At 44.9% G+C, this 16,874-nt stretch overlaps 1 protein-coding gene across 1 annotated transcript; it reads left to right on the forward strand.

The window, feature by feature from the left end:
• Positions 1 to 14,598: 14,598 nt before the first annotated feature.
• Positions 14,599 to 15,314, forward strand: LOC123056755 (uncharacterized). The gene is made up of 2 exons (XM_044480039.1): positions 14,599 to 14,773; positions 14,900 to 15,314. The coding sequence occupies exons 1-2, from the start codon at positions 14,698 to 14,700 to the stop codon at positions 15,088 to 15,090; spliced, it is 267 nt and encodes an 88-aa protein (XP_044335974.1). The 5' UTR covers positions 14,599 to 14,697; the 3' UTR covers positions 15,091 to 15,314.
• The last annotated feature ends 1,560 nt before the right edge of the window (positions 15,315 to 16,874 follow it).

A 16,874-nucleotide genomic window follows, 5' to 3' on the forward strand; every position in this document is an offset into this window, starting at 1 on the left:
GTTTTCATACTAGAAGCCTATAATTTTATTATTTTATGCGTAGCGCACATCAAAACTTCATCATGAACACTTAACAAACATGAAGTATCATGTACTAGTATGCATCCCTATATGCGATGAAAACATGCAACAAGACATTAACCCAAACAACTCATATATGAGTAGTTAACAAAATGTGGAGCTAATGGACCCCTCAAACTTAACTCCTCAAAAACAAATTGTGGACAAACAACTCATACAAAACTCAAAGTGAGACTAGATTAAGACCACATAAGACTAATTATACATAATACTTTATAACTAAAAATCATAATAAAGTAGATACCACTTTAGAGCTAAAACATACTAATCCTTATCGGAGTCGAGGTAGACCACGCAGGGCTTGCCGAAGCGCGATGCATCGGCGTCAGGGCCCCCGCCATGGCACTGGCGCATCGCCAAGGCCGTATGAGTTATCGACAGCGAGCTCACTGAGAATGTGTTCCGTTGTCGATCCACGTCGGCCAAGACACACTTATTCGCAGCCACCTTGCGCTTAGTGGCAATGAAGCGCTCAAAAGAGAGCTCGACCTCCATCACCTTTGGGTCAGCGTCGAACTTGGTGGTGACATTGGCATGCTCCTCCACGAGCTGAGCATTAGTCGCCTGATGGTTCTCCTCCTCGAGAAATGCCCTATCATGCTCCCGCTCTGCCTCCTCCTACAAGAGGAGGAGGATGTGGTCGTCGGCGCCGCCTTGTCATCGGCTCCTTGGCCATCGGCCCATCCTCGTCCTCTGCCTTGACCCCTCCTCTTCTCCCCCTACCTCCACCTTCTCCTTCATGACCGCCGCGAGCTGCACCGCCTCAGGCGCATTGTCAGAGTCATCGTCACCAAGATCAGTGAATCAATGGGGATGACGTTGATTTCGGCCACATGAATGTGTTGACTGGCTTGAGCCCCCACAGGAAGGGTTTGTAGGAAGCAAGCAAGTATGTCACTTAGTTGAGAACCAAGGTTTATTGGCCCATAGGAGTGCTTGAGCAAAAGCCGATGATCAGCTCCTGCACACAACAACAAATTTCTTCTTGGTCCCCAACTATACCAGTTAGATTGTCAGCCTCACTAGCCTTCTTAGTAACAAGGATTAACTAGTGTGGTAGAAAATGATGATTGTAAGCAAATAAACGAATCAATTCTGATTGTAAAGAACAATAACATAGGTTGGTTGAGGTTGTATATATGAGGAATAGAGGATTGGGATCCATAACTTCACTTGTGGCATCTCTCCAGAAAACATAGCATAGGTGCAGTGAATAAATTATAGTTGTGTATCGATTAAATGCAATGTTTACAATTATGATTATACATGTCATGATTATCCATATTCTATTATCCAACTGCATATATAGCTAATAATCCACTATATAAGTATTAAGTAAACAAAGCCACTATTGCAGATCAAAATAGCACTGGTTGTAATGAGTTCATCACTAACTCGGCAGTGCCCCGTCAGTGCCTCTGGTACAATGATGATGAAGTCATCATAGATAGGTCAGCTGGCTCATCTATGATATCTGTCATCATAGACCAGAAGGCCTGTCAGTGTTGATTTTCATGTGGGTAGGGCAGAAAGTTCTTTGCTTTGCGCTTTTCTTTTTCAAAAGTCCGACCAGTGATGCAATTTTTTGGTAAGGCAATTTGAGGATACACTGCTAGCAGTGCAGCCCGGAGATGCTCTACAATGCAAAGTAGTGGACGCATACACAATATATAAGCACACCCAACAAAATTGCATTACATTTGATACACACAATGTCATATGTCCAAATGTGTACCTTACTTGGTTTTTGAAAATAGTATTGATGTCTTCAATGATGGTGAGAGAGTAGTATAGCAGTGTCTACAAATCCAACATTACATATTTAACATTCCAATGAGTCCTTGTACCCACTTGAAAAATACTCTTAATATCTCCATTCGAGGCCGAGAGCTCATATAGTACTTCCTTCCTTTTGTGTAGAACACCTAAAACAGAGTGACATCACAAATATGTCATTTTAGGTGCACTACACAGACACTCTTACAGAAAAAGAGTTTTGCCAAAGGGTCACAACAACAGTGATATGTATTTGTTCCCTATTCACATAAAATAAACAACATATTGACCTTCTAAATTTAATAACGTACATATATAGGCATTCTAAGTTAATAGCCAATTGAAAATAGCATGCATACAACTATAACAAACCATCCTAACATAGTGCTATAGCAAACTCCTAACACACATCACTTGATTAGATCAAAACTTTGAGTGCAAGTAGCTAAAACATAGATCCTAAAACAAAAGTGCTCTTCTAAACCTGAGCTCACATGCACCCTCAAGAACAATGAAATAATAATAATAAATGTAAAATAATTTAAAAATTCTGATTTTTTACAAAAGAAAATTTGTTGGATGTTCTGCAAGTTCATGAAGGAAAACATTCCTAATGATCTCAAGGAAAGAACATCGGTTCTCAATTTGTTTTCCACAAAAAATCTTTCTGAGCATCGATTTTGTATTTCTTTTTCTCCTAGAGCATGGAAGATTTTTTATTCATAAAAATTTGCACATATGTAGAACATTCAAGAATGTTTGTTGACAAAAAATCAGAATTTTTCAAAACCTTTTACATTTTCCCAATTTTACTATTCATGGAGTTGCACATGAGATTGAAATCAGAAACTCCATGTCCATCCTAAAACGTTGGAACTATGCCAACCTTTTCCTTATACCTAAGGTCAAAGGTGGTGATAATATCCATCTGTTTTGGCCTGTAGCTCTTATTAACAAATTTCTAAGTTCCATGTGAATTGTTTTGCCATTAGGCTCTCTCAATAGCCCACTGCTCTATTAGTAGTACCCAAACCACTTTTTTCAAAGGTTTTCTTTCCTGGATGGGATCCCTCTATCTTCATGAGATTATTCATGAGCTTCAATCTAGTTGAATTGAACCTATTGTCCTCAAAGTGACTTTGAGAAGGTGTAAGGTTGTGTCCAGTGGTCCTTCCATGAGGTCGTCGTTGCAAAATGTTTTGATTCCAGCTATGTTCACCGCATTATGAGTTTGGTTAGTGGTGTTGGTGAGCGTAGCAGAAATTTAAAATTTTCTACGCATCACCAAGATCAATCTATGGAGTAATCTAGCAACGAGGGGAAGGAGAGTGCATCTACATACCCTTGTAGATCGCTAAGCGGAAGCGTTCAAGTGAACGGGGTTGATGGAGTCATACTCGTCGTGATCCAAATCACCGATTATCCTAGCGCCGAACGGACGGCACCTCCGCGTTCAACACACGTACGGAACGGAGACGTCTCCCACGCCTTGATCCAGCAAGGAGGAAGGAGAGGTTGAGGAAGAGAGTCCAACAGCAGCACGACGGCGTGGTGGTGATGGAGTGGCAGTTCTCCGGCAGGGCTTCGCCAAGCTCACGCGGAGGAGGAGAGGTATTGGAGGGGAGGGGCTGCGCCAGGTTCAAGGGTGTGGCCGCCCTCCCACACCTCCACTATTTATAGGTGGGGAGAGAGGGGGCCGGCCCCCCTAGATCCCATCTAGGGTTGGGGGCGGCGGCCAAGGGGGGAGGAGTGCCTCCCAAGTCAAGTGGAGGCCCTCCCCTTAGGGTTTCCCCTCTCCCATGCGCATGGGCCTTGGGGGGCTGGTGCCCTTGGCCCATTAAGGTTAGGGCACCCCCCTACAGCCCATGCTGCTGTATTGGACGTGGTGGAACATTTTCCGGACCTCCGGACCCCTCCGGAATCCTCCGGAACCTTCCGGTAGCTTCCCAGTACAATACCGGAAAAAAACCGAACTTTTCCCGGAACCCGAACAACAACTTTCCATATATAAATCTTTACCTCCGGACCATTCTGGAACTCCTCGTGACGTCCGGGATCTCATCCGGGACTCCGAACAACATTCGGTAATCACATACAAGTCTTCCTAATAACCCTAGCGTCATCGAACCTTAAGTGTGTAGACCCTACGGGTTCGGGAACCATGCAGACATGACCGAGACAACTCTCCGGCCAATAACCAACAGCGGGATCTGGATACCCATGTTGGCTCCCACATGTTCCACGATGATCTCATCGGATGAACCACGATGTCGAGGATTCAATCAATCCCGTATTCAATTCCCTTTGTCCAGCGGTATTGTACTTGCCCGAGATTCGATCGTCGGTATCCCGATACCTTGTTCAATCTCGTTACCGGCAAGTCTCTTTACTCGTTCCGTAACACATCATCCCGTGATCAACTCCTTGGTCACATTGTGCACATTATGATGATGTCCTACCGAGTGGGCCCAGAGATACCTCTCCGTTTACACGGAGTGACAAATCCCAGTCTCGATTCGTGCCAACCCAACAGACACTTTCGGAGATACCTGTAGTGTACCTTTATAGCCACCCAGTTACGTTGTGACGTTTGGCACACCCAAAGCACTCCTACGGTATCCGGGAGTTGCACAATCTCATGGTCTAAGGAAATGATACTTGACATTAGAAAAGCTTTAGCAAACGAACTACACGATCTTGTGCTAGGCTTAGGATTGGGTCTTGTCCATCACATCATTCTCCTAATGATGTGATCCCGTTATCAACGACATCCAATGTCCATGGTCAGGAAACCGTAACCATCTATTGATCAACGAGCTAGTCAACTAGAGGCTTACTAGGGACATGGTGTTGTCTATTTATCCACACATGTATCTGAGTTTCCTATCAATACAATTCTAGCATGGATAATAAACGATTATCATGAACAATGAAATATGATATAATAATAACTAATTTATTATTGCCTCTAGGGCATATTTCCAACAGTCTCCCACTTGCACTAGAGTAAATAATCTAGTTCACATCGCCATGTGATTAACACTCACAGGTCACATCGCCATGTGACCAACATCCAAAGAGTTTACTAGACTCAATAATCTAGTTCACATCACTATGTGATTAACACTCAATGAGTTCTGGGTTTGATCATGTTATGCTTGTGAGAGAGGTTGTAGTCAACGGGTCTTGCCATATTCAGATCCCTATGTATTTCGCAAAACTTTATGTCATATCGTAGATGCTGCTACCACGTTCCACTTGGAGCTATTCCAAATTGTTGCTCCATTATACGTATCCGGTATCTCTACTCAGAGCTATCCGGATAGGTGTTAAGCTTGCATCGACGTAACTCTTTACGTCGAACTCTTTATCACCTCCATAACCGAGAAACATTTCCTTATTCCTCTAAGGATAATTTTGACCGCTATCTGGTGATCCAGTCCTAGATCACCTTTGTACCCTCTTGCCAGACATGTGGCAAGGCACACATCAGGTGCGGTACTCAGCATGGCATACCGTATAGAGCCTATGACAAGAGCATAGGGGACGACCTTCGTCCTTCCTCTTTCTTCTGCCGTGGTCAAGCTTTGAGTCTTACTCAACTTCACACCTTACAACTCAGGTAAGAACCCCTTCTTTGACTGATCTATTTTGAACTCCTTCAAAAACATGTCAAGGTGTGCGTTCTTTGAAAGTATCATCAGGCGTCTTGATCTATCTCTATAGATCTTGATGCCCAATATGTAAGCAGCTTTATCCAGGTCTTCCTTTGAAAAACACTCTTCAAACAACCGTTTATGCTTTCCAGAAATTCTACATTATTTCGGATCAACAATATGTCATCCACATATACTTATCAGAAATGTTGTAGTGCTCCCACTCACTTTCTTGTAAATACAAGTTTCTAGCAAACATTGTATAAACCTAAAAGCTTTGATCACTCCATCAAAGCATATATTCTGACTCCGAGATGCTTGCTCTAGTCCATAGAAGGATCGCTGGAGCCAGCATACCTTTTAGCATCCTTAGGATCGACAAAACTTTGATTGTATCACATACAACTCTTTCTTACGAAAACTGGTAAGAAAACTTGTTTTTGACATCCATCTGTCAGATTTCATAATCGAAAAATACAGCTAATGCTAACATGATTCCGACGGACTTAAGCATCGCTACGGGTGAGAAATTCTCATCGTAGTCAACTCCTTGAACTTGTGAAAAGACTCTTTCCCACAAGTCGAGCTTCATAGACGGTAACATTACCGCCCACGTCCGTCTTCTTCTTAAAGATCCATTTATCTCAATGGCTTGCCGATCATCGGGCAAGTCCACCAAAGTCCATACTTTGTTCTGATACATGGATCCTATCTCGGATTTCATGGCTTCTAACCATTTGTCGGAATACGGGCCCACCATCGCTTCTCCATAGCTCGTAGGTTCATTGTTGTCTAACAACATGATATCTAAGACAGGATTACCGTACCACTCAGGAGTAGTACATATCCTTGTCGACCTACGAGGTTCGATAGCAACTTGATCCGAAGCTTCATGATCACTATCATTAACTTCCTATTCAACAGACGTAGGCGCCACAGAAAACATCTTTCTGTGTTGCATCACTCTCTGGTTGAAGTAAAGGTTCGACAACCTCATCAAGTTCTATCTTCCTCCCACTCAATTCTTTCGAGAGAAACTCCTTCTCGAGAAAGGACCCGTTCTTAGCGACAAACAATTTGCCCTCGGATCTGAGATAGAAGGTATACCCAACTGTCACCTTTGGGTATCCTATGAAGATGTGTTTGTCCGCTTTGGGTTCGAGCTTCTCCGGCTGAAGCCTTAAGCATCGCAGCCCCAAACATTAAGAAACGACAACTTTGGTTTCTTGCCAAACCAATGTTCACATGACGTCGTCTCAACGGACTTAATGGTGTCCTATCTAAAGTGAATGCAGCTGTCTCTAACGCATAACCTCAAAATGAAAACGGTAGATTGGTAAGAGACATCATAGATCGCACCATATCTCATAGGGTTCGATTACGACGTCCGGACACACCATTACCCTGTGGTGTTCCAGGTGGCTTCAACTGTGAAACAATTCCACAATGTCTTAAGTGATTGCCAAACTCATAACTCAGAAATTCTCATTGATCAGATCGTAGGAATTTGATCTTCTTGTTATGATGATTCTTAACTTCACTCTGAAATCGCTTGAACTTTTCAAACGTTTCAGACTTGTGCTTCATTAAGTAAATATACCTATATCTACTCAAATCGTCAGTGAAGATGAGAAAATAGCGATATCCACCGCACGCTTCAATTCTCATTGGATCACACGCATCAGCATGTATGATTTCCAACAAGTCACTTGCCCGTTTCATTGTACCTGAAAACGGGGTCTTAGTCATCCTGCCCATGAGGCATGGCTCGCATGTGTCAAGTGATTCAAAATCAAGTGACTCCAAACATCCATCGACATGGAGTTTCTTCATGCATCTTACGCCAATATGACCTAAGCGGCAGTGCCACGAGAAAGTGGTACTATCATTATTAACTCTACATCTTTTGGCGTGAACATGTGTATTACCACGACCGAGATTCAATGAACCATTCACATAGGGTGCATGACCATGAAAGGTATCATTCATGTAAACAGAATAACCATTATTCTCTAACTTAAATGAATGACCGTATTGCAATGAACATGATCTAATCATATTCATGCTCAACGTAGACACCTGATAACATTTATCTAGGTTCAATACTAATCCCGAAGGCAGATGGAGTGTGCGATGGTGATCTCATCAACTTTGGAAACACTTCCAACACACATCGTCACCTCGCCCTTAGCCAGTCTCCGTTTAGTCCGTAGCTTTTGCTTCAAGTCACCAATAATAGTAACTGAACCGGTATCCAATACCCAGGTGCTACCAGGAGTACTAGTGAGGTACACATTAATAACACGTATATACTTTGTTGAAGTTGCCAGCCTTCTTATCTACCATGCATTTGGGGTAATTCCGCTACCAGTGACCGTTCCCCTTACAATAGAAGCACTTAGTCTCGGGTTTGGGTTCAACCTTGGGTTCCTTCACTGGAGCGGCAACTGGTTTGCCATCCATGAAGTTTCCCTTCTAGCCCTTGCCCTTCTTGAAACCAGTGGTCTTGTTAAACCATCAACACTTGATGCTCCTTCTTGATTTCTACCTTTTGCGGTCTTAAGCACCGCGAACAGCTCCGGGATCAATTCCATCCCTTGCATGTCATAGTTCATCACGAAGATCTAGTAGCTTAGTGATAGTGGCTAGAGAACTCTATCAATCACTATCTTATCTGGAAGTTTAACTCCCACTTGATTTAAGTGATTGTAGCACCCAGACATTCTGAGCACATGCTCACTAGCTGAGCTATTCTCCTCCATCTTGTTGGCAAAAGAACTTGTCAGAGGTCTCACACCTCTCAACACGGGCATGAGCCTGAAATCCCAATTTCAGCTCTTGGAACATCTCATATGTTCTATGGCGTTCAAAACGTCATTGGAATCCCGATTCTAAGCCGTAAAGTATGGTGCACTAAACTATCAAGTAGTCATCAGGATGTGTCTGTCAGGTGTTCACAACATCCACAGACGACGTTGTAGGGGTTTGCACATCGAGCGGTGCATCAAAGACGTAAGCCTTCTGTGTAGCAGTGAGGACACTCCTCGGACTACGGACCTAGTCCGCATCATTGCTTACAATATCTTTCAACTTAATCTTTCTCTAGGAACGTATTGAAACAGGGAGCTACAACGTGAGCTATTTATCTACAACATATTTGCAAAGACAATTTAGACTATGTTCATGATAATTGAGTTCATCTAATCAAATTATTTAATGAACTCCCACTCAGATAGACATCCCTCTAGTCATCTAAGTGAAACATGATCCGAATCGACTAGGCCGTGTCCGATCATCACGTGAGACGGACTAGTCATCAACGGTGAACATCTCATGTTGATCGTATCTTCTATACGACTCATGTTCGACCTTTCGGTCTTCCGTGTTCCGAGGCCATGTCTGTACATGCTAGGCTCGTCAAGTCAACCTAAGTGTTTCGCATGTGTCCCGAGGCCATGTCTGTACATGCTAGGCTCGTCAACACCCGTTGTATTCGAACGTTAGAATCTATCACACCCGATCATCACGTGGTGCTTCGAAACAACGAACCTTCGCAACGGTGCACAGTTAGGGGAACACTTTTCTTGAAATTTTAGTGAGGGATCATCTTATTTAAGCTACCGTCGTTCTAAGCAAATAAGATGTAAAACATGATAAACATCACATGCAATCAAATAGTGACATGATATGGCCAATATCATTTTGCTCCTTTTGATCTCCATCTTCGGGGCTCCATGATCATCGTTGTCACCGGCATGACACCATGATCTCCATCATCATGATCTCCATCATCGTGTCTTCTTGAAGTTGTCTCGTCATCTATTACTTCTACTACTATGGCTAACGCTTTAGCAATAAAGTAAAGTAATTACATGACGTTTATGTTGACACGCAGGTCATAAATAAATTAAGACAACTCCTATGGCTCCTGCCGGTTGTCATACTCATCGACATGCAAGTCGTGATTCCTATTACAAGAACATGATCAATCTCATACATCACATATATCATTCATCACATCCTTTTGGCCATATCACATCACAAGGCATATGCTGCAAAAACAAGTTAGACGTCCTCTAATTGTTGTTGCAAGTTTTTACGTGGCTGCTATAGGTTTCTAGCAAGAACGTTTCTTACCTACGCCAAAACCACAACGTGATATGCCAATTTCTATTTACCCTTCATAAGGACCCTTTTCATCGAATCCGATCCGACTAAAGTGGGAGAGACAGACACCCGCTAGCCACCTTATGCAACTAGTGCATGTCAGTCGGTGGAACCAGTCTCACGTAAGAGTACGTGTAAGGTCGGTCCGGGCCGCTTCATCCCACGATGCCGCCGAATCAAGATAAGACTAGTAACGGCAAGTAAATTGACAATATCGACGCCCACAACTGCTTTGTGTTCTACTCGTGCATAGAAACTACGCATAGACCTAGCTCATGATGCCATTGTTGGGGATCGTAGCAGAAATTTAAAATTTTCTACGCATCACCAAGATCAATCTATGGAGTAATCTAGCAACGAGGGGAAGGAGAGTGCATCTACATACCCTTGTAGATCGCTAAGCAGAAGCGTTCAAGTGAACGGGGTTGATGGAGTCGTACTCGTCGTGATCCAAATCACCGATGATCCTAGCGCCGAACGGACGGCACCTCCACGTTCAACACACGTACGGAACGGAGACGTCTCCCACGCCTTGATCTAGCAGGGAGGAAGGAGAGGTTGAGGAAGAGAGTCCAACAGCAGCACGACGGCGTGGTGGTGATGGAGTGGCAGTTCTCCGGCAGGGCTTCGCCAAGCTCACGCGGAGGAGGAGAGGTATTGGAGGGGAGGGGCTACGCCAGGGTCAAGGGTGTGGCCGCCCTCCCACCCCTCCACTATTTATAGGTGGGGAGAGAGGGGGACGGCCCCCCTAGATCCCATCTAGGGTTGGGGGCGGCGGCCAAGGGGGGGAGGAGTGCCTCCCAAGTCAAGTGGAGGCCCTCCCCCTTAGGGTTTCCCCTCTCCCATGCGCATGGGCCTTGGGAGGGGGGGGGCTGGTGCCCTTGGCCCATTAAGGTTAGGGCGCCCCCCTACAGCCCATGCTGCTGTATTGGACGTGGTGGAACATTTTCCGGACCTCCGGACCCCTCCGGAATCCTCCACTCCCCGGTACAATACCGGAAAAAAACCGAACTTTTCCCGGAACCCGAACAACAACTTTCCATATATAAGTCTTTACCTCCGGACCATTCCGGAACTCCTCGTGATGTCCGGGATCTCATCCGGGACTCCGAACAACATTCGGTAATCACATACAAGTCTTCCTAATAACCCTAGCGTCATCGAACCTTAAGTGTGTAGACCCTACGGGTTCGGGAACCATGCAGACATGACCGAGACAACTCTCCGGCCAATAACCAACAGTGGGATCTGGATACCCATGTTGGCTCCCACATGTTCCACGATGATCTCATCGTATGAACCACGATGTCGAGGATTCAATCAATCCCGTATTCAATTCCCTTTGTCTAGCGGTATTGTACTTGCCCGAGATTCGATCGTCGGTATCCCGATACCTTGTTCAATCTCGTTACTGGCAAGTCTCTTTACTCGTTCCGTAACACATCATCCCGTGATCAACTCCTTGGTCACATTGTGCAAATTATGATGATGTCCTGCCGAGTGGGCCCAGAGATACCTCTCCATTTACACGGAGTGACAAATCCCAGTCTCGATTCGTGCCAACCCAACAGACACTTTCGGAGATACCTGTAGTGTACCTTTATAGCCACCCAGTTACGTTGTGACGTTTGGCACACCCAAATCACTCCTACGGTATCCGGGAGTTACAAAATCTCATGGTCTAAGGAAATGATACTTGACATTAGAAAAGCTTTAGCAAACGAACTACACGATCTTGTGCTAGGCTTAGGATTGGGTCTTGTCCATCACATCATTCTCCTAATGATGTGATCCCGTTATCAATGACATCCAATGTCCATGGTCAGGAAACCGTAACCATCTATTGATCAACGAGCTAGTCAACTAGAGGCTTACTAGGGACATGGAGTTGTCTATTTATCCACACATGTATCTGAGTTTCCTATCAATACAATTTTAGCATGGATAATAAATGATTATCATGAACAATGAAAATATGATATAATAATAACTAATTTATTATTGCCTCTAGGGCATATTTCCAACAAGTGGGGCCATATGGCGATGTGTGCCAATGGGGTTGTTGGACTCATATTTTTCAAATGGTAGAGGCTTTCACCAAGGTGATCCTTTCTCCACTTTGTTCTTTAAGTTCAGTGAGCAGTCCCTCATTCTTGAATGTGCCTCCTCTATCGGCCACATCTCTGGGGCAGCCTCATAGCTTTACCTTATGGGATTTTGCACCTACAATTTGTTGATAACATGATTATCCGTACTAAAGAATATGACCTTCAAATCATAGAACTGAAGTTCATCTTGCTTTGTTTTGAGGCCTTGTCTGGCCTCAAAATTAATCTCAACAAGAGTGAGATTATGACCCTGGGTTGATCCCCTTTGGAACAAGTTTGTATTGCAAAGTTTATTAATTGCAAACTTGGATCCTTCCCTATTAACTACATGGGGATTCCTACCTCTCCGTCCAAGCTTCGCGCCTCCTATTTTATCCCTATTGAGCAAAAAGCTGGATCTAGAGTCGCCTTGAAGAGGCAAATGCAAATCCCCGGCCGGTAAAGTCGTGCTTATTAACGTGTGTGTATCTGGTTTACATATGTACATTGTGGGCTTCTATCGTCTCTTGGAAAGTAATCACTCCTTGTTGGACAAACATCATAGCGGTTTTATTGGAATGCGCCGGATAACCATAAGAAATATATATTTATTAAGTGGAAGCTCATGTGTCAACACAAAAACCTTGGGGATTGGGCATTATTAACACCCTGTCATGAACAAATGCCTCATTATAAAATGGTGGTGGAAATTTATGATGCTGAGGAAATATCTCTGTGGAGGAGAGATTCTCAAAGCTAAGTACTTCCCTAACTGTGATCCCCTGATAGCCAATCATCAAGGTGGATTTCAGTTTGGAAGTTGAGTCTCAAAGTTTGAAATGAATCTAAGAGCCATGTTAATTAAGTTGTGATTAGCAACCGTGCCTCGACTAGGTTTTGGATGGACATGGGAGGGGCCCCTCTACCTCTCTTTCCCTACCATATTTTTGTATTGCCCTAATCTAGAGATCTCTATTAGGGAGCTCTCTATCAATAATTTGGGCTTTTGGGTTAGTTCATCCTTGTCCCTTGCAGAGCTCACAAAGTGGCAGGCCCTCACTACACATATCATGATGCTCTTGTTGACTTAAGGATCGAATTTCCTAGTCCTATTCTGCTTCTGTCGAGTTTGCTAGAAAATTGCTCTACCCTAGGGTTGTTCAGGGTGTCACAATACAAGTTTCAGGGAGTGTGGAGGGCTGGCATTACCTTAAGATCAAGATATTCCTTTGGCAAGCTATTAGGTAGTGCCTTCCGGCTATTAACCAGATTCTCAAGTGTAACGGTATGACAGGTGCAAACTGTTATCTTTATGGAGAAAAAAGAATGTGGAGCATATCGTCTTCAGATGTGTTCTTGCAAAAAAAAGACAGTTGTGTTCATGGTTCAATGCAACTTCGTACCCTAATAATTTGTTGGAGCTTTTCGCTATTACCGTGAACCTTTCTTGTCTCTTGGCCCGTGTCTTTTGATTTGCTTTTGTGGCTCAATCTTGGACTTTGTGGACTAGTCACAATAAATTTATGATCGAGCACTTATTCCCTAACCATCTAGTTGATCACCTGTTAAAAAAGCTTTTCTGTTGTTGTGGAAGCCACTGGCTAAGGGTGTTGATGTTGCTGCTATTGAAGATTTGGTTATCAAGATTCGCACATCTGCTCGCACCCTACTTCCGGGCGCTCCCCCTCAAATTAGCTAGTTGTTTCTACGTTCGTGCCCCTGGGCTGGCATGCACACCTTTATTTTGGTTATGTCGTATTCCGGTATGATGTATCGGGATGTTCTTAGAACTTGTTAGTTATCCTCCTTGTTGTATGGTGATAGTTTATCATATTGGTTCTATTTATAAAGTCAAGCATAATGCCTTTTCCCTAATGCTATTTATCAACAGGGTGCATAATAAGTTATCTTGCACCTAAGTTATTCTCATGATCGTTTTATTAAAAAATAACATTTGGTATACAAATAGTTGCGTTCCTATTGATTTACTATGCAAAATCAAGAAAATCAAAACATAAGTCATAAGACCACGACAGTACATTTTTATGTATATTGTTACTATGTTTTTACATTCATAATTTTACATAACATAAAATATGTTTTTACTACTGATGTGTATTTTCTTACGTTCTTGTTTGACTTCCGACGTAAGATAAAATTTTCGGTACATGAAAATAAGGTGCAGTGATATTAAAATAGATGGGGCAAAGAATACAATCTGGGTGATGAATAAGCATTTATGTGCCCTCGGCAAAAAAACTATCATTTCAGCTCAATGCGACATAAATATATACTCAATTATTATTTTTCCGCCCAGGGCACATAATGTCGTATATTATTTTGCAATTCCTTTGTTAGATCATCTTACATTATAGTCCTTGCGTTGCCATGTTTTGTTTCATAATTTTTGTCAACTTCCACACCGTCGGAACCGCATAAGGGTTCGTAGTAACTAAAATCGCCATCCTAGAAATTAGTTTGCTAGGTACACTGAGGTGATTGGACGTGCACACACAACACGAAGAATCAATCGACCCACCGCTTCGCCGCGAATAGAAATTGTCCTTTTCATACATAACCGAATAATCCTGAGAAAGTAGGTGCGCATATGCGCTGGACATGGAAGATGGAGATGTATGCCTAACAAGTCCAAGCCGCCTTTAAAGAAAAATGGAGTACGTCCAAGCTAGCCAGCATATCAAAAAAAAAAAAGGTCCAAGCTAGCCAGGAGTCAAACAAGTTTATCCCAAGCACCTACCCCACCACGATCACAATGTATAGCTGACGCAGCAAATTGGCATGTTTCAAGAACGGGCACCTATATATAGAGTTGCTTGTAGCTCTGGCTAGACACATCTACAGCATAAACCATCATTCTACGGGTAGACAGGACAAGGCGAGAACTTTGCTAGAGAAGTGTAGAAGCAACAATGAAGAGTAGCACGCTCGTGGCGATCCTGATTCTCCAGGCCGTCCTGGTCATGGGAATCCTCTCACAAGCGAACGGTACGTGCTGATTGCCTTTTTGTATGGCGTGGAGATTTTAGCTTTGACATGCATTTGTTATCAAATGTACTAATTTGATTGCACCCCCGCAAAAAAAATAAAAATTGATTGCATGTGTCCGTGCAGCCGAGTTCCCGAAGTGCTGCGACAACTGTAGGTTCTTCTCGGGGGCCGTGGTCTGTGACGACGCCGGCCCCAAGTGCCGCGACGGCTGCGTGAACTGCCGCGTCGTGCAGACGAGCCCCACGAAGACGTTCCGGTGCGCCGATGCACGCGGCGACGACGGCACGCCCTGCCCGCCCTGCAAGAAGTACTGATCGCTCATGTTCAATAAGATGTTGTGCCGATAATAAAAGCTCAGATGGGTTGAGCGGAGCTGTTGTGGTTGTACGTGCACGTGGTCCACGCCCAACAACAATTGTTGTTGTTGTCCTCAGTCTTTATCTTTTCTTCTTCTTAAGAAAAACCTGTTGTTGCTCCGTGGATAAGCTCTTGTATCAGTTTATGCATTTCTGCTCAATCAAATAAAATATTTGTCATACCTCCTCTCGCCTCTCGTGTCGCCTCCCTCACGGACGACTGGGGGCGGGGGGGGGGGGGGGGATCCAACCGCCGCTGCTAGTGACTCCTCCTGTGCCCGTCCTCCCCTCCACCGCCGCAGGTGGTCGGCGCCGGGCTAAGCCCGTGCGTGCGACACGGTGGCGGAGGCCTCTCCCCTCTCTCCCGGATCCATGGGTGGCGCGGGTGCCCAGATCCGTGGAGGTCCGGCCCCCACGGCGGCGCGGCGGCCCAGCGGCGGTGCCTATGGTGCTGCCGATGGGAATCGGCCGGCTGCAAGGGGCGCCGGTGGCCGGGGCGGCGACCCCATGGCTGGATGGCAGCGCGCCCATTGGTCCGTCCGGTTTCGTCCCATCCCGGATCTGGTGACTACCGGACGGCCTGGGGGTTGGCGGCGGCCCGGCGTGGCTGGCGATCTGGACGCGGTGGTGTCGGCGGCTCGCTGGTCTGCCGGAGCTCCAGGGGTATCATAGTCTCCGACTCGATCTGCTCCAGTTTGTGCTAGCTCCGGTATAGGGAGACTGTCGTCATCTCCCGATGCTCGCTGCATGGATCTGGCGGCGACAGCTAGATCCTTTTGGTTTAGTCTCCAACGGAGAAGACGGCGGTCCGTGCACAAGAAGCTGGATGGAGTTTTTCGAACAAATCTGAGTGAAAACCTGCTCTTGGCTAGATGCCAAAGCTGGCGGTGGCGGCGCTCTACGGTGTCGTTTTCTTCTTAAAGGCATCGCCATGGAGAAGTTCTAGACTACTATCTGCTACCTCCGGGGAAAACCCTAAATCAATAGATCGGAAGACGGCGGCGCGATTGTGTTGTTTTCCCCTTGGGGGCGTCTTTCTTGTAGGTGTACGCGGACTCGAGGGACCAGTGAACGACGTCTTTGATGGAGCGGTGCTTCAACATACACATTGATGGTGACAAATCTTGATGGCATGGCACCCTGGAGATTAGGCGTCTGATGTGCGATGATGGACTCGCACAGGAGGATGACGATGTCTGGCGTCGTGGTGATGTCGACGGCAGCTAGACCGAAAAAGGTAGATGCAGCAGTACAACTCTGAAGATGGATTTATGGCAGGTGGCGGCGGCGGCCTGTGAATGTGAGCCGGACCGGTGGGTGCTTCATACTCGGCAGGCGTCCTGGTTGGAGTCTCAGGTCTTAGATGTTAGGTTTGGCTGCGAGGTCTGTTTGGTATTAAGCCCAGACTATCAGCATCTCTTCATCAACTGGATAGGAGTAGCGACAGATGTTGACTAGACGGTGGCTTTAGTCTTATTGTTGTATTAGTTTATAAGATCTTGTGTGAATAATTAATAAAGTGGCTGCATGCATCACCCAGATGCAGAGGCTAAGGTCTTTCTCCTTTTTCAAAAAAGTAAAAATAAAATATTTGCTTATTTGTGTTAATATATTTGTACTGTCCAGTTCCGAGAAAAAGAAAGGCACTGTCCAGTTCCAATGGTGCATGGATCTTTCTCGGTGTTCAAGCGTATGTACGGTCGTCACACTCGGTGCGAGTCGGGCTAACAAGGGATCATTTT

The sequence above is a fragment of the Triticum aestivum genome, chromosome 1A (genome assembly GCF_018294505.1).
Source record: "Triticum aestivum cultivar Chinese Spring chromosome 1A, IWGSC CS RefSeq v2.1, whole genome shotgun sequence".
NCBI lineage: Eukaryota > Viridiplantae > Streptophyta > Magnoliopsida > Poales > Poaceae > Triticum > Triticum aestivum.